This window comes from Ochotona princeps, chromosome 14, assembly GCF_030435755.1.
Source record: "Ochotona princeps isolate mOchPri1 chromosome 14, mOchPri1.hap1, whole genome shotgun sequence".
NCBI lineage: Eukaryota > Metazoa > Chordata > Mammalia > Lagomorpha > Ochotonidae > Ochotona > Ochotona princeps.
This window is the reverse complement of record NC_080845.1, coordinates 27,266,971-27,285,470: the sequence shown is the minus strand read 5'-3', so window position 1 is coordinate 27,285,470 and position 18,500 is coordinate 27,266,971. Positions and strand designations below refer to the sequence as shown.

General features: G+C 53.0%; 1 protein-coding gene across 3 annotated transcripts in view; it reads left to right on the top strand.

Annotated features, from left to right (window-relative positions):
* Window positions 1-3,980: 3,980 nt before the first annotated feature.
* The window catches only part of NR4A3 (nuclear receptor subfamily 4 group A member 3), a 39,508-nt gene continuing 24,988 nt past the window's right edge, over window positions 3,981-18,500 (top strand). The window contains exons 1-5 of one of the 3 annotated variants that reach the window (XM_004580956.2): window positions 3,981-4,788; window positions 8,066-8,242; window positions 10,463-11,457; window positions 14,949-15,078; window positions 15,505-15,677. In XM_004580956.2, coding sequence (XP_004581013.1) covers window positions 10,465-11,457; window positions 14,949-15,078; window positions 15,505-15,677 — 1,296 coding nt within the window. In that variant the 5' untranslated portion in view covers window positions 3,981-4,788; window positions 8,066-8,242; window positions 10,463-10,464. Of the gene's footprint in view, window positions 4,789-6,350; window positions 6,526-7,558; window positions 7,832-8,065; window positions 8,243-10,462; window positions 11,458-14,948; window positions 15,079-15,504; window positions 15,678-18,500 lie in introns of those variants that run through there. The other 2 variants (XM_058672660.1, XM_058672659.1) reach the window with 2 other exon arrangements.

Sequence of the window (18,500 nt, the reverse complement as noted above, 5' to 3'; positions counted from 1 at the left end):
TATAGATGCGCTGTAAATGCAATATAGAAAGCCCATACTTGTGCTAGAAAACCCAGGTTTCACAAACAATGCTTTCACTTTTCCTTTCTATCATCCCCTTAGTTAACAACTTCTGGCTTGAGGTTTTTTTAAAAAACACCTTTCCTCTGCAGATCTTTGCATTAATAAGACTCACTACAAGATTCTGCGCTGTGGTTTCATCAGCAGAGCATTTAAAGCAATTCTGAAATCCCAGGTTGCTTAAGTGATTGCCTTATCACACATACAACAAGTCCCACAGATTCCTTATTTTACTTTCCAAGAGAAAGAGTAGTTTCTTTCTTACAGGCAGATTGGGCCTACAAATCTAAAACAAAATTAAAGGGAATTATCTCGCGAATCTGTAATCATTCCTTTACAGAGTCTCTAACAGATTGGCTCCCAAAAGTGTCAGGGAAGCAGAAACTAGCTGCTTGCTTTACTTCGCGTGTGTAAAACAGGCAGTGCATGCACCTCCCTCTTCCAGAAAAAGGACACACTCTGAAAGGCTTCCAACACTTCACAAAGTGGCCTCACTCCACCTGACCGTCCAAAAAAGAGCCTTAGCGTCTTAATCACATTTTCATAATCATTAAAGTATTGATTTAAAAAGCCACCCAAATGGTAATTTAGATGACTGAAACTGTCATATTGCATATGTCTGGGGAGTACCATGCCTGCCTTTCTAGTAAACCAGCCTTTTAGAAGATATAGAAAATAAACATTAATTTGAAAAAGAGAGAGAGAAAATAACTCTGCTTGGGTCACACGAAAATTACATTACATTTGAGGACCTAAAATGAGGCCAGAGACCTGGTCCTAGCTTGTAACCACCTCCTCTGCCCCCAGGACCTTCCAAGAGGATGCCACTAAACTCCCCAAGCTCAGCCTGACTGTTGTCCTGCCCGAGAGAGCTCTATACCAGGCTGGGGGCTAGGACCACCAGACCCACAGCCCCTCTGCGAAGGCAGGGCACACTAGAGCAGGCACTGGCGCCCTGGCGCAGGAAGGCAAAGATCTGGCACAAGGGGTGGAGTGGGGAGAGAACTAATCAAGACAGAAGCCCGGAAGGCACTCACACCCCGCCAGGCACTAAGCCCTAAGATAAACCAGGACACTGCTTCCTGTCCATGATTCTTGCCCATTGCCAAGGCCAGGACTCACAAACTCACTGAAAGACGTCACATTTCCCAAAAACTACACCTGATTCAGGAGTGCCTGCCTCTAGAGACCCAGATTAGGCCTGAGAGTTTAAACCGAACAAGGAGGGGAGAGGGTGGATGGGTGGGGTGCACGACACTGATGAAATTTGTCCTGCATGGAAATAAAAAGTATTTTTAAACCTTGGGGGGTGGGGAGACGGGGAGCGAAGAGTTAGACAAGAAGTAATACGTGGAAACTGTCAACTGCTTCTCTACACACCCACCCACCCGATAGCATCGCAGCCGGCCGGGGTAGTCTCCGTCTTGCCTGACAGCTTCACTTTCTTTGAGGTCTGAAGCTGGTGATCACACTGGCCCGTCATGGTATTTTCAGTTAACAAAGCAGTTACTCAACAGGGGAAAAAGCCACAAAGGAGCAGGGCAGCTGCTGCTGCACCCGTGATGCAAGTGCAGGATGAGCCCCGGGCCGCCACCGCCGCCTCGGCTCCTCCGTGACGTCCGGGAGGGGTATCCCCGACTCTCAGGAAGCGGTGGCCGCGGGCAGCTCCGCCCCCACGCGACTCGGGCCCGGCAGGGGCCAGCGGCGCGACCGAACACCCGGCCTTCCGAGGGCGGGAGGTGAGGCGGCCGAGCCCTCCAGCCCGCGCGCGCGCGCCCCTTGTCCCGCGAGGCCGCGCGCCCCGGTCCTTCGCCCGCGCGGCCGCCTCTCGGGGCGGACCGCAAGCCCACGCGTCGCTCCGCCTTCTCGGCTCGCCGCCCGCGCCGTCCTCTCGACACCCCCACCCCCACTCCACACCCCCAGCCCTCTCTCTCTCTCTCTCTCTCTCTCTCTCTCTCTCTTTCCATCTTTCTCACGGTTTACTCCCACTCACCCCGACCCCTTAAGCGCTGAGCCCGGCCTAGCCAGTGTCGCGGCCTTCACCACACAGGGTCCAGCCGCGTCCAAGATGGCGACTCCGCCCCCGCCCCCTTAGGGTCCACGCGCCCCCTCACCTCAACCCCGGCGCGCTCGCGCCCGAGGCCGGGCTAAAAATAGCCAGCTCCCCCCGCCCTCCCCATCCCACTAAATTTGGTTCTGCCGGATCCCGGCGCGGCCGCGCGCGCCCCGCCCCGCCCCGCCCCGCCCCGCGCGCCCTGCCCCGCCCCGCGCCGCGCTGAATGGGGAAGGGGCGGGGGTGACCGAGGGGAACCTACTCCGCTATCTGCGGCGCGCGCCGGCGGCGGGGCCCGGCCAACCGCCCGATTTAGTAACATCGCCTGCGTCAATCACGCGCCTCGCGTGCGTCAGCGCCGCGCGGCTCCAGGTCCTGCTCCCCGCCCCCCACACCCCACAACACTCCCTGCTTGCAGCCTTTGAATGGATGCGATGTAGCAGCGCCCTCCTCGCTGGAGAGGCTTGGAGAGGAATCCGCCGGCTGCGCGCGGCTTGGGTCGGCTGGCGTGCAGCTTCCTCCCACGGTCTCCACAGCCACCCTGTCCCCCTGGCTCAAGTGGATGCGCGGGCAAGAAGGATAACCCGTGCCAAACGCCGCATCGTTGTGTAGTTCAGCTGACAAGTGTCCGGTCACCACCGCACCTTCTCCGCTTCTGAATCGTGTGATCCTCGACAGTGGCATCCCCCACACCATGCAGTCCGCCACATATACACACACATTTCTAAGAACCTAGGAACAGGTTAAATGTAGAAGTCCCGTCTGCTTGCAGCGGACCACGTATGTCAACACCGCTTCACTCATGGTTTCTTCTTGCACAATTCATTTCGGAAAGGGTTTGCTTTCACTCGAGTAGCAACCAACCCTTGGAACTCGGCACCTTTAACTCTGATGCGCTTTGATTTTTTTTCTTTTCAGCCAGAAACTCACACTTAACATTCGTCGATTCCAGGAAGATGTTGCTCTTCCCCAGTGCGGTCACCCGGGCTTTGGACACAACCTCCCAAGACCAATGTGTCCCAGGAGACTAGAGCAAATCCCGAGCGAGGAGACTGACTCATAAATCCTTCTGTTTTGGGATTTGGAAATGTTTCATTTGGGAGATGGGAAGCGGTTGGAGGAGGGGCGCGGCTCTACACAACCATGGAAAAGTGAAAGTGCGAGTTCCCTTTCTGACCGAGCCCTGGGGACAAGGGACGGCTCGCAAGCACAGCCAGCCCCCGCTCCGCTGTTCAACCTGTTCAACACGTGTGCGACTGGTTTACACACCTGGGGTAGTTTGGAGAGCGCAGAGAAAGGTTGTGCGTCCGACTGGGTGAGAATGTTGGTAGTTAGGAAACCCACACCCGAAGGGTGGAAGAAAGAAAAAAAGCTTTTTCCCCGAGCCGGCTGCAGCCCGGTGCAGAGCACGCACCCAGAAAGTGACTGGCGGAGGCGGCGATTCAGCCTCGCCGCCGAGGGCCAGCGCGAAGTAAACAGCCCCCGAGCCGCGGCAGGAGCGCCGTGCAGCTGCACCTCGGGGAGTCTTCGGGACGCTGCCAGACTCGGGTTTGCAGCGCCTGCCAAGTCACTCTGAGAAGCCGGCTGGCGCAGCCTTCCCTTTCGGAAGAGCTGTCCTCTCCCTTACCCCCTGGCCCTGGCTGCGAGCCTCGGGGCAGCCTCGGAGGCGAGCCAGCAGCACTCCTCCAACTCTACTCCACCCGAGCCTGACAGCTGGGCGGGCCCGCTTGACCCTCGGGCGGGCCCGCGGCACCCTCCCGCAGACGCGCGCTCTGGCCAGCAGCGCCGCGGCACCAGGGGGGTTGGCGGCGCAGGTCCGAGAGGCTGCCCGCCGGCCCCGGGAAGGGCGGCACGGGCGCAGTTTCCATTGTGCCGCCGCTGCCGCGCTCCAGGGCGGGGAAGGTGCGCGCGCGTATACCCAGAGACACACTCACACACTCACACACACACCCTCCCTCGCACACGCGGAACCGGCTGGGCCAGGGGAGGGAGGGAGGAGGAGAAGGAGGAGGAGGAGGGTGACGTAGCGTCCCATGGCGTCACATTGACGTCTCGCATTCCAGGCACTCTATGGAGAGGCCGCTAGGGCTCCTGTGGCATAAATGACGTGCCGGGAGAGCTAGCGAACGCGCAGCCGGGAGAGCGGGAGTCTCCTGCCTCCCGCCTCCCCCCCCCCGCCCCTCCAGCTCCTGCTCCTCCTCCGCTCCCCCAAACACAGACGCGCTCACACCCGCTCCCTCACTCGCACGCACAGACACACACGCGCGCACACACGCTCCGCACACACGCTCCACTCGCTCGCCCGCGCGCTCACACCCCTCGCGCCCTGCGCCCTCGCCGGGGCCGCGCCGCAACCGCAGCGGGGAGAGCCGGGCTCACTTTGCAACGCTGACAGCTCCGGCGGTGGCCGTGGAGGTGGGAACGGCGGCTGGCTGCATCCTGCCCCGCGGTCGCGGCCTGAGCCAGAACAACCGCTGACCCTCTCGGCGCCACTCTCCCATGAGTCGGGGTCGCAGCATCCCCCCGCCAACCGCTCGCCGCCTCCGGGAGCCGCGGGGCTTGTACACTGCAGCCGGGCCGGGACAGCAGCCGTGACTGACCCTCCCCACCCAGTGCAGATTTCGGGGCAGCTCTCTAGAAACTCGCGCTAAAGACGGAACCGCCACAGCACTCAAGTATGTATTAAGATCCGTCCGGTTGAGAAAATGGGGACTCGCTCAAAAGTTGGCGCGCTGGGAAGCATAGCTCCTGGAATTGACAACTTTGAGTGTGGGGGTCTCCTGCCCCCCTCCCGCAACCCGAACCCCATCGCTGCCCTCCCCGGCTCCGGCTTTGCCGGATGAGCAGCCACCACGGGCTCTGATCTGAAACTTTTTTCCTCTGTAGCGGGCCCGCGGGGATCTCGGGAGCGCGTGGGATTCCTCTCCCCACCCCGAGAGGCGAAAAGCCTCTAACAAAGAGGAGAACCGCGATTTGTGCACCAGCAGCTCCGGCGCTGTAATTCAGGGTATTTCGCTCTAGTTGTCATGGTAATGATGCTCTCGGCGGCGGCGGCGGCGAGTTGCAGCTTCGGTGATAAGCGGCAGTAATTTTCCTGCCTTTTAAGGAGGATTGGAAATAGGGGCTATGGTGGGTGCCAGCTAAGGGGCCGAATGGTGTGGTTCGGAGTTGGCTGACTGGCTGGTTAGCGGCGAGCTCGGGAGGGCAGGGGGCTTGGGCTGCAGCCGCCAGAGTTGGCAGGGACGCTCAGGAAAAGCGCGTAATTGTAGGAATGTGGGTTTATTGTATTGAAATGAGCCCGCTGCTCCGCTGGGCACGTCTGCCCGGCCTCACCAGCTGGAGGGTTTTACCCTTTTCGCCTCGGGGGTCAAGGGGAGTAATTGCCAGCTCCCGCGCTCCGACACGCGTGGGGACCCGGAGCCTCTCCTCCGCGCTAGGCTCTGGTGCGGGGAAAGGGGAGCTACCTTCCTGGTTGCTACTCGAGCGCCAAGTTACTCCGAGAGCTCCACCGAGTAGAAATGAAAGTTGTCGGTGGCGAGAGGAGCGCGGGCCGGCGAGCGCTGCCCGCGACCGCCGACTCCCCCGGTTCCTGACGAACCTGTTCGAAGCTTTCGAGAGGCCCGGGAGGGAGGGAGGAGGGCGCGTCGTCCTCCGCCTCTCCTGGATGTCCAAGAAATGTTCTTGGAGATGGCCCTGCTTTGGCTAGGTGCTTCGGACCAACTTCCCCTGGGAGGGATGGCACCCACCGGGAGTTCAGGATCAGAAACCCAGGGTGCCTTGGCAGGGGAGAGCTCGCCTACGCCACGCACCCCTATTCTACCCCGAAGCAGATCCCTGGAGCATTTTACAGAATCAAGCTGGGGTCGGAGGGGACAGAGGGAAAAGAAGCTACCATCTGGGCGCTTGGGCACAATGAATGACTTGACTTACTCCGAGTTGGTTTAGCCTAGCTAGGCGCTTCGTCCTATAACTGTCAGACTCCCTGAGCCACAGCAACCTCCACGCATCCCAGAGCGGTCCCCCGGTCCCCTCTGCTTCCAGAAATCCTCCTCCCCGCCCCCACCCCCTGCGATGCGGCTGGTTTGGCAGGGTCTTTCTGAGAATCTTTCCCTTTCTGGCCGTGTCTCCCCTCAGTGCCCTTGCCCCCGCCCAGCCTCCGCCCCCGCTTCCCCAGGGTTGGAAACTCCGCGGAGGAGCCCCAGTCACAATGGTGCGTTTCACGGTTTCCTCCACACACTTCACCACCGGGAGGAGAACACGGGGGTGTTCCTTTGGTCCGCCCACGAGAAAGAAAGGGGCTTTGACGGAGGTAGTGACTGTTTCTTAATTTACAACCTCGTGGCTCAGCTCCTGGCCAGCGGCCGCGAGCCGGAGCGGCCCAACGTGTTTCCAGGCTCCCAGCCCTCGCCTAGGTAACTCGGCCGTTTTGGGGAGGTGGCGGGGAGTTGGGGTGGAGAGTGGGCTGCAAAGACCACCCAGGGGCGCTGGGACCCGGCTGTCGGGCAGACGCTGGGGTTGACCACGCGAGGGGAACTCCTTCCTCCGGGTGGTGCGGTCGCCCCCACCTCCCTCGGCTACCGGTCACCTCCAGCTTTGAGGCCATCCCAGGCAGGGGCGGGGAGGCGAGCACCTGCTAGAGGAGAGGGGGAGGGGACTGCTGAAGTCCCCCGCTGAAGCTGCGTGGGGAAAGGCAGCCTGTGCTGTGGCCGTGGAAAGATCCGCTGGGGTCTGCGCTCCACCGAGCGCAAGCTTTCCGTCGGAGCAGCTCGGACAGGGGCAAGCGAGGGAATCCCCCGTGCAGTAGTCCTTGAGGCTTTCCCGGACCCGAGGGCGGATTCTGAGGCCCTTTTTTTGTCCCTGCAGGGAAGGTCTGGGCGGCAGAGGTAGCGGGAGACGAAACTTAACGTGATCCTGGCAGACCGCGAAGCACCCCAGAGGTTTGGGGTGGTTTTTGTTTTATTTTATTTGTTTTTCTTTCGGACTGATTTGCTTTGATTTGGGTTCTGCGTGCGTGTCTGTGTCTGTTCTCACCGGGATCCACGTTGCCACCCTCGGAGCTTTGTCCACCCCGGGCCAAGGGGGCGCTATAAGACGGCGTTTGGGGTCCGAGCTTTCCGCGACAAAGTTTCACGAGGCTGCGCGCGGAGACTTTCGCCCGGGAGCCGCACTTGGCCTCCTCAGGAATGCGCTCCCTCGGGGTCGCCGGCTTGCCTGCAGTCGCGAAGCCACTCCGTCTCGGGAACTCCTCCCGCCTCAGGGACCAGTCCCGCCTCGCCGCCTGGCTTGCAACACGGGCCTTCCTTGCAAGACGCCCCTTTGTTTGCTTGGCCCACTGGCCCCAAAAACTTGTGCGGCTACTAGCAGCAAAAACCCATTAGCATTTAGAATGAAAAGCGTTAAGAGTCTATTAATTCCTCTGGGCGTTCACGCATTCGTTCCGGACCTCATGCATTTCCTATGCAATGTGTAAAAATTGTGTTTGAGGGGTGGGGACGGGCGGAGTTGGAAAATGGCTATTTTCCGCTCAGGCACACTCGCTGAACCCCCCCAAATTCTGACGGAACTCGTTCCTCGAGCGTTCTCTTTTCTTCGCTGTTCCTGCCTTCGCGAGTTTGGAACCAATTGTTGGGGGCAAAGAGATCAATTTCTGGGCGACGACAGGCTGCGAGGTGTTTAAGCCTCGGTTCGGGTGCCACAAAACAGCGATGAGCGCAGCGGGTGCGGACAATCTTCCCTCGACTTCCCCCAAAGCTGTGTGACGCTTCTTGCCCAGGCATTCCGGTACCCTTAAGTGCCCTTACTTGCCCTTGTGCTAATTCTTGGTCTTGAACGCAGTAGTATTTTCTAGACGCTCCCCCGCCAAAGCCCTGCCCAGACGCCCGCCCAGGCTGTGGTGAACCCAGCCCGCTCTCATGGCGACCTCTTGTCTGCCCTCTCTCCTGGCACCTGCAGAGCCCACTGCGGAAGAGCATCGCCTGGCAAGTCCAGGCCCTGAGCCTGGACCCTCCGCGGAGTCGGGCATCACAGCTGCAGCCACTTCGCCTGGCAGGACGTCCCCGCCTCCTACGCTCTCGGCCTCCACTGGAGAGACCCCCAGCCCCACCATTCAGCGCGCAAGATACCCTCCAGGTAGGAGCTGAAGGCAGGACCCACTTCTACCGCTGGAGAAGTGGGGAAAGGGGGACCTTCCAACACGCACCCTGCAGACTGGTCCATTCGCTGAGTGCTAGGACAGCGATGGCTGGCTGGCCACGCATAACACGGCACAGGTGGCTTCCTAGCACGAAGCTCCTCAATGTCACCACACCGTTGTTGCCTATCGAGATTAAATTAAGCGTTGCATTTCTCAAAATTAGGCTTTCCCAAGGGCAAAACACAAATACATCAGGTAGAGGGGAGCCTTCCATACAGTTCAATGTCATCATTGTTGCCTTCCTTTTTTTCCCCCATCCAGTGTGTGCATTTAGAGTTACTGAATTCCTCAGGGCAAAGTGGTGTCTTTTTGTGTCTGTAAAACCGAAATCTTTTGAGGGCACTGGTATGGGTAATTGGAGGTCAGAGGGAATGGGAGGTGTCAAAGAAGCATTTGAACTGAAAAACAAGCGGGTAGCACAAGTTTGGCAACAAAACAAAGGATTCTAGATTTGGTGGTGCCAGCTCTTGATGAGCTTGTTCCAGGCGTGCTTAGGTGCCAGGCCTACATGGGCATCTGAGAGGTATGCGGATATGCAAAGCAGGGTCCCAGCAAGTTCATCTTCTATCTGGAAACCTCAACAAGAGACAAGGAGAAATAATTAGGCACTGGCGAAAAGAGTGATAGGGAAGAGACAGAAAAACCTTAGAGGCACTGAAAGGAGCAGACCCCATGAAGGCTCAGGAGGTGTTTTTGTAAGTCAGGAGCCTGGCATTGTATCCCAACAGCCTGGCAGCCAGCTAAGTAATCCCTCAACTTCCAACTAGTGAGGGCGTTCTTCAGGCCTGCCTTAGAAAAGACAAGTTTGAACTGCTTGCCCTCATCACCACTTCTTCCAACAGGCCCTCATCACGCTTTTTCAAAGATTTCATCCCTACACGCATGACTCAATCAGATTTTGAGAATGTGGGTAAGAGAAAGATGCCAAAGGAAATGTGAAGCACTCACTTTGTGGATTAGTCACGCCCTGGACCCTATGCGATCCAACACAGACGTTAAGCACCTGCTTTTCCTCTCACTCAGAAGAACCAACCACCAGAAACTGGCCCCCTGGTACCCTGGACTGCCTCCTAACCACACTGGAAGGGAAACAATTGGCTAAGTCATCCAATAGACCTCTGAGGATGCTCTCAGCGGGAGGTCCAACCTCTTAGCAAGTGGCAAGCACCCTGGACACCCATAGCTGCGAGGGGGCTCAGTGTAGTCACCCAGGCAGGGAAACTAAGTATGCACAGAAACTGCCTCCTTTTTTTCCAGGGAGTTCAATCTTCTGTCATGAGATTCACTTGCCTATTGTGGTCGCCGTCCCCTGTTGTTCAATAGTTTCATTAGTCGGAGACTATATGTGTACATATATCATATATATATATATACACACATATATATGATAAAGCAGAGAGCTGCTTTGGTGGGTGTTTCTTTGCAGCTGCTGATCTTTTTCTTTGCAGATGGTGCAAACACCCCCAAGTTCATTTCCCTGGGCCTGTGTTCCCACCTCACCACCTAGCTGGCTGTAGTCAGCCACAGGGGTCCACTTTGTGCAGACTGCTAGGCCTGTTTGTAGAAGTGGGAGTGGGTGGGACACGGCAACCACACGTGTGTGGGCAGCATCACTTGGCACACATAAAATGTTAGGATGTCACCAACTCCCTCTGGGCCAGCAAGTCCCACGTAGGACACTTTTTTTAAGCTCCTAGGTTTGCAAATCAGTGTGTGTGATATGGAGGACCCACAGCCTTTTCCCCACACCATTCCCAAAAATAAAGCAATGGAGCATTCATTGGTGCCTCTCTCTTTGTCCCTTCAGCTAGGGCTCAGGGGACCACTCTAGTTTCAGAGGATTCTAAGCAAATCTTGAAAGACATTTCTGAGTGTCTGAGAGGGAGACATCAGGGTTCCCAGATCTGGTGAAAGACAGGGCAGGTTCCCCTGCGGAAGCTGGGTTTGTGGGTCAGGGATTCAGCTTTCTTCCCAGGGAGGAAATGAGTAAAGCGAGAAGCCTCCAGTCTGCTCCCGGGAGGGGGAGAGGATGCGGCTTCCTCTCTTTCCCAGATCCCAGAGCAATAGATCCAGCATCGGCAGTTAATGAAGGAAAGGGTGGGGTCGGAGGGTGTCCTGAGCTAGCGTCTGAGAGACCCTTCTCCCTGTCACTGCAGATATGCCCTGCGTGCAAGCCCAGTATAGCCCTTCGCCTCCAGGTTCCAGTTATGCCGCGCAGACGTACGGCTCTGAGTACGCCACGGAGATCATGAACCCAGACTACGCCAAGCTGACCATGGAGCTCGGTGGCGCCGAGATCACGGCCACGGCCACCACGTCCCTGCCCAGCTTCAGTACCTTTATGGAGGGCTACTCCAGCAGTTACGACCTCAAACCTTCCTGCCTGTACCAAATGCAGCCATCTGGACCGCGGCCCTTGATCAAGATGGAGGAGGGGCGCGCGCACGGCTACCACCACCATCACCATCACCACCACCATCACCATCATCATCACCAGCAGCAGCCACAGCCGCAGCCGCCGCCGCAGCAGCAGCAGCAGCAGCCGTCTCTTCCTCCCGCCTCTGGCCCGGAAGACGAGGTGCTGCCCAGTACTTCCATGTACTTCAAACAATCCCCGCCGTCCACCCCCACCACGCCGGGCTTCCCTCCGCAGACCGGGGCGATGTGGGACGACGCGCTGCCGTCGGCGCCGGGCTGCATCGCGCCTGGCCCGCTGCTGGACCCGCCTATGAAGGCGGTGCCCACGGTGGCCGGCGCCCGCTTCCCACTCTTCCATTTCAAGCCCTCGCCTCCGCACCCGCCCGCGCCCAGCCCGGCCGGCGGTCACCACCTGGGCTACGACCCAACGGCCGCCGCCGCGCTCAGCCTGCCTCTGGGAGCCTCGGCCGCCGCGGGCAGCCAGACTGCCGCGCTCGAGGGCCACCCGTACGGGCTGCCGCTGGCCAAGAGGGCGACCGCACTGCCCTTCCCGCCGCTGGGCATCACGGCCTCCCCCACCGCGTCTGGCCTGCTGGGAGAGAGCCCCAGCCTGCCGTCGCCACCCACGCGGAGCTCATCCTCGGGCGAGGGCACGTGCGCCGTGTGCGGGGACAATGCCGCCTGCCAGCACTACGGCGTGCGCACCTGCGAAGGTTGCAAGGGCTTCTTCAAGGTGAGCACTGCCGCCCCGCCCCCTTCTCCCATCTCCCGCCCCGCAGCCAGCCCCCAAGAGAGTGTCTGAGCGTGTGTGCAGGACAGGCCTCAGCCTTAGGTATGAGAAGCTTCACCCTTAGGGTTTCAGGGCCTGTGGCCCTTCCTGGTACCTTCTTAAGCCACTTATATCAGGCAGTAGGCAGGCCCTGACATAGTCCTAGGAGAGCTTTCCACTGGTTCTCAACAGGATTTCTGTCTTCCAGATGCAAAACCTCATTGCATTTCTTGTCTGTCCTGTGTGTGCAGCACACCTGTATGTCTGCTTTCATCTTTCCAGGAAGCGCTCATCTTCTAGACTCAGACAGTCCTAAGACTGGCTTTGGGATGCTGGAGCTAGTTTTGTTAGCAATGCTTGAAGGTAGTTATCTTTATTTCATAGGAAGGCTCAGAACGATTGATCCACTGTCCAAAATTCATTCTCTCTCTCTCTCTCTCTCTCTCTCTCTCTCTCTCTCTCTCTCTCTCTCTCCCTCTCCTCTCAGAGAGAGGGAGGCAGGATGCTAACTCACTGTGTGTGACCCCAGAAAGCTTGCTCTTCTCACGGTAATTCAGTCTGGAATAGACAGGAGCCACTGATGGGGTACATTTTGGGATGGCTGCCTCCTTGGAAACTAGGAGCTGGAGTTTAGGTGTCATTGGTCCACTCTGCCCTCCAAGAACTCCCCTACACTCACCTGTGTCCATCCCACCCACACGAGGCGTCAAGTGCAAACCTTGTTCCTCTCACATCTAAAGGCGGATTTTGCAGCATAAGGGTCATGGGCCTTAGTTCTATTTTTCCAGAACTTTCGGAAGTACCCTTGTATTTCACCTCTGAGGAACTGAATCCTAGAATGGTAAAGTTTTGGGCAGGCTTTAAGCCAGCACTTGGCTGCACGCAAGGACCGAGCAGGCCCTCCTTTTTCCACTGCTTGGTGTGGGGGGCTCAGCAGGGAGGTTTTCTCTTGCTGCAGTACCTTGGGCTTTGATTCCCAGGCTTCTGGTACTTCTGTGCCACCCTCCTTTCCCCTCCAGTCATTTCTTCAACGCAAGTGACCACTGAGTGTCCAGTGCCAGGTAGAGGCAAGGGAGAGGAAGAGCAGAATGTCAACGGCTGACTAGGTTTTGGGAGACCAATAGGGTTTATTTGGTAGCATGTTGCAATGAGAATCAGAAGACTCAAATAGGAGCAGTGCCCCGGTTGTCACCTGCCAACTGTATCACATTGGGCATGACATCACTTTGTAGGCCTTCCTTTCCTGTCAGTGACAAAAACTCAGAGAAGGGCTGTACCAAATGAGATTTTAAAATATATGAAAGCACTCTATCATGTTGTAAAAAGCCATAAAACAATAGCTCATTATTAAATGAAAACCAGGAAGCATTTATTAAAATGCACATGTTTATGGATGAGTATACATACTAGCCAACCATAGTTGTTTTTGGACTGGGATGGCAATCATGTTATTAATTGAATTCTGCAGATAAATGGGAAAGAACTTGTGGGAAGGCTTTGCAATATGTTAAGCGCCCTGCAGGTACCATGAATGATGATGTTTTAAGTGCTCAACCTTAGCTTTTTTTTTTTTTTTAATTTTGCCATTTAGTTTAGCTGTCGTCTCTATCCTCAAGCTTTAGCGGAGCACTGCTTTCAAGTGTCTGCATTCTGGGAATGCACAAAGGCAGTGAAACATGCAGCAGCAAGATGGGAAAGAAAGAAAAAAACAGTGAAGAGGATTACAAGTAATGCACAGTCATGGGGCCCTAGGTAACGGAAAGTGACCCAGGTCCAGCATGAAAATACATCCAGAAACATCCATCAAGTGTTCCCCAACAGCTTCCTTTACTGCAGCAATGCCTTGAAAACAAATCTATACTTGAAAAGGTGGGGGGTGGGGGGCAGGCAGAACAGGAGAGAACCACCCCACGGATCTGTTTATTAAGGGAGCAGGAGCAGATCTTACCCAGAGGTTTTCCACCATTAAATTGAATTCTTTCAACATGTGGCATGAAGTGCAGTGAATGATGGGAGCTCAGGGACTGAGCTGTAATGAACCCTGCCTTGCGTCACCCTACACATGCACACATCCATAGGAGCAAGCCTACAGGGTTGTGGGAAGCCACGTGCCACCAGCACAGAGCCTGACAGACAGCCTGGAGAAGGCTAGCGAGAACTAATGTTAGACCTGAATGACATGTGCCCTGAGACAACTTCATTTGGGAGACAGGAGTCTCGGCTCCTTACATGCGGAAGTGTTTTTGTGGTAGGGAGTTGTGTTTCCCACGGAAATTTCCTTCTCAAGCAGGAGATTTGTTTTAGAGAGATAGGGTGGCTTTGCTAAGTTTCAGGTCAGCTATTTAGAAGCTAATCCCTAAAGTGACATTGGAAGATGTTTGGGTGAAAGATGTTTGCAGGTGACTGGGAGAAAAATTGGAGGTGAAATAGAACACAAAACCTATTACCTGCACTTTTTTTTCTTAGTGCAGCCTAGGCTTACCAAATATAGTTATGAAAAATTTCACTCCAAGTGGGGAAATCTAGCCATTGGCATAAATATTTTCAGTTTAAAAGGCAAGCATTCTTTCACATCCGGAACATAAAATATGCTTAATTTTTTCTCCATGTGTCATTTCAAAATTATATGTGATCCTGAAAAATACAACATTGCTTTTATATCAAAGCCCAAATGTCGTCTACATATGGCTATTTTGCTGTCAGTAGTCATTTATGAAATGACCTAGTAATGGGTTTTTCACTAAAAATACATGATTCTCATGTTTCTTTCTCTCACTCTTTTAAAATTAGGCTTTTAATTTCATCATTTCTTGGATGTGATAAACAGTTTCAATAGCCAATTCAAAATTTTTCCTTTAAAAATCGAAAGTGGCCAGTTTATCATATGTATTCCTTAAGAAAAACAGAGCAGGCTAATAAAGTGAATTTCATAAACTTATGATTTCCTGTATGTTGCAACTAGACAAATCTCAATTTTGCTTTTCGATGATCTTCGTCTCTATTGGGTGACAAAGCCAGTTATTGTGATATTGGGCTTACAAAAGTGATAGCATACACAGTATATCCCAGATAATTTTGATTTTATTTTAATAAGGTCAGCAATAATCAGGGGAGTAGAACAAGTGGAAAATTGTTCCCAAAGGGATATTAGAAGTGAAGATAATCTAATCCTCCAAAATATGCTATGTTGACCTGGTAATTTCAGATAGGATTTTATCATTCAGAGTTGGGCGTCTCCTGGGACTCGCTTCAGAACAATCCAAGATGATTTTCATTGTCAGCAGCTAACACTAATAAAATTGTTTTTCCTGCAGGCTAGCGTGTTAGGAAATTAAATTTATCTAATTATACGAATTGTGCTGTCGCTTTTCACATTGTAATTAAAATACATTTTGTCAGGTCCTACCTCTTTCCAGAAACTGTTGGTTGACTATCTCGGTATTATATTTTCACAGAGAACAGTGCAAAAAAATGCAAAATATGTTTGCCTCGCAAATAAAAACTGCCCCGTAGACAAGAGACGTCGGAACCGATGTCAGTACTGTCGTTTTCAGAAGTGTCTCAGTGTCGGGATGGTTAAAGAAGGTATGAAGATAATATTTTAATTCCAATTTTCTTATACATATTCTCAGATACTGCTGAAAAAGATGCTAATATATATATTGGGGGGGTGAATTTCCAAGTTTCTCTTTTCCAGCATTTTGTTCCTGTGGCATATTTTTAGGCTTAAAAAAAATAAGTGAGGACTACTTATTTTCATTTCTCAAAAATCAACAGAGAGCTAATGTACTTAAGAAGCGGGCTTTTAGTGCTAATTCATTACCAAACACAAGCCTGGAGTGGCTTCCACTTTGCTTGCTTTAGCTCATTCTAAACACCACCACTGTGACCTGATCGGGCTCATGAATGACTGCTCCACTATAATGTGTTTGGATTCCTGTTTGTGATTCATGGCTATTGGTAACATGATCTTTGAGGATCGTTTTCTCTCTGTGTCTCTCTCTGCATCAGTTGTGCGGACAGATAGTCTGAAAGGGAGAAGAGGTCGGCTGCCATCCAAACCAAAGAGCCCATTACAGCAGGAACCTTCTCAACCCTGTCCACCTTCTCCTCCCATCTGTATGATGAATGCCCTTGTCCGAGCTTTAACAGACTCAACGCCCAGAGATCTTGATTATTCCAGAGTAAGTATAGCTACATCCTGCCTTTAAATGAGTGACTGCACTCTCTGTGTAGATACTAGTGATACTCCTGGATTGAGTGAGTTTGCTAGAGAGTTTTCATACCTGTTCCATATTTCTCCCTTCATTTAGCAATGCAGTGCCTCCATTGCACCAAATAATTGTTGCTTTCTTGGATCTCTAAATGCCTTAACAAATGACCCTGACAGAGCTGCACCTGTCATACCCATTGTTGCAGGATTCCTGGTGTTTGGGCTAATGAAAATCTGCACAGGTGAACTGCAATTGATGGTTTTCTGTATGGTCTAGACCAAGTGACTACTGTTCGTTTTGTTTTGGTTTGGTTTCATATTGTGATCAAGTCATCTGGGCAAGCCTCAAGTTATCCTTAAGCAATTTCCCCAGTTGCATCAGCATTGATTGACCTGCTGCTTACTCAAAGGGATTAGACCATTGATGGAGGGGAGCGAGGTCTGGCCTAACCATCAGGAGGTGTCAGGACTGGGATGGAACGCCGCCTCTGCTGCTTCCTGCCTGTGTCACTTGGCTCCTGCTCTTGGCTTTCTCGTCCCTACGGTGGAGATGATTACAATACTTAACCCCAGAGGGGTGCTCTGAACATCGGTCACACGCGAGTGATGACAACATTGTGAAAACCATAAATGATTACCAGTGTTGTGGCTTAGGTCAACCAAAACATATGGACATTTTGATTTCCCACGGGATATATCATAAAATCCCAGCCATTGAACTCTACACGTCGCCCCCAAATATGGACACTACAAAGGGGAGCAATGAGTGAAAGGATTTTCTGAGAAAATATATGTAAATGTTACTGTAAGGTAGTTTCCTTAAAAAGATTTATTTACTTTTATTTGAAAGGCAGAATTAGAGAAGGACAGATGAGATTTAGCTGCTGGCTTACTTCCCCAAAATGGCTGTAATGGCTGGTGGTGAGCTGGTATGAAGCTAGGAGTGTAAGAGTCCCTACCGGGGCTGCCACATGGATGTAGGAGCTCAAGGACTCCTATGCTGCTTTCCCAGGTCATTAATTGAGAGCTGGATCGAAAGTGGAGCAACCAGAATACAAAGTGGCACCCATATGGGATACCGGTGCTGCAGGTGGAGAATGAATATGATATGTCACGGCGCCAGCCCCATAAGGCAGTTTTTTAAAGGATTTAAAAGAGCAAACTTCTAGTAAAATGGGATCACACTGAGGAGGGAAGGGAAGGGGAAAAGTTAACAATTCCTGCAACAATTCCTACTCGCTAGACACTGTGGTACACTGTCTCATTTACTGCTTTAAACAGCCATGAACTGTAGGGACCATTATTCCCCCTGGAAGACCACACAACATGAACACATAACTTGCATACAGATAAATGACTGCAGTTTGGGGATCCCTGGTTGACTGATTAGACCTAGCAGCTACTGCCACATTGCCCTCCCCAGTTTTCATCAGCATTTCCAGCTTATGGCTGAATGGCTGACAAAGGGTGCGAGCGTGTCTTTGCTATGGGCTCTCCTCCTAGGTGGCAGAGTTGACAGAAATGATTGGTGTCCCTGCTGTGAGTCTCTTTCCCTCATCCTCACCCTCATTACAGGCTCTGAAGCCTCCTCCGCACCTGATCACAGACTCACATGAGAAGCATGGCAGAGCCTTTAGCGCCAAAGGTTGAGGACTCTTACCCTGATTACAAGTGTAGCATCTCTTCACGACAGTGAAATCGCAAATAATAGTGTCACAGAATAATGCCGCTGTTGAGAGTTTAGGCTTTGGAACCATGCAGACCTGGGTGAAAATCTTAGTACCACCAAGGATAAGCTGGATGATCTCAATCAGCAGATGGAACTGTACAATGCCTCAGTTTCCTCATCTGTGCTGTGGGGTAACCATAATAATAATCATAATATCTTCCTCCTGAAGTTTTTTGTAAAGCTTAAATATGATGACACCTGTCAAAGCTTTAGTACAGTACCCTGTGTGCTGTTTCCTTGGCCAGGTTTTCTTACTGTGTCATTGTTGACAATACTAATGAATATAAACAAGACAAGTCAAGTGCTATGCAACAACACTATTAAAGTAGGCATGGTGATGTCCGCTCCACAGATGAGGAAATTCAAACTGGAAGAGGCTAATGGACTTTTGCCCAAGGTCATATAGCTAATATGCTCTAGAAATAGAATTAGGAGCCAAGTGAATTGGACCCAAAGCCTGTGCTCTTAAGTGCCAAGCCTCAGTGCCACTGTGGTTTCAGTGACAGTGGACAGTGGGGGAAAAAAATGCTCAGGAATGAGACCTTGCCCTCCCTAAAACACCCCTAGCTTTGATGTATGCAATTCACCTGAATTAAGCAAGTGTCTAGGTACTGCTTGAAGTAAAGCTCCAGCACACCATCTGACGTTATCCTAGGGCATTTGAAATCACCCCTGATGGTCAGTCAGAGAAGTGGGGCTCCCAAAGTGACTTTTTTTCCCCTAAATTATACAATTATCAGTTGACTTGGCCTAATTAGTCATTCAATGGCAAACCCTCCCGGCACTTTGAGTTGTCCCAGCTGGGAACTGTCTCCACAGTGAAAAATCAATCCAGTGTGTTTGCTTGCCCCTGTACCATTCAGTCTGTGAGTCCAGAGTCATCATCCTCATCAACAAACATTTATCCAATTTAATTGTTAGCTTTGTCCAAAATACCACATTGACCGGACCAGAGTGAGGGTCACATTGAGGCATGGCTCAATTTTGCAAAACGTATTTACTTTCATTGTGTTGTTTTGGAATCAGATTGAACTTCATAGCTCAGATTCTCCTGCTTTTAGATTG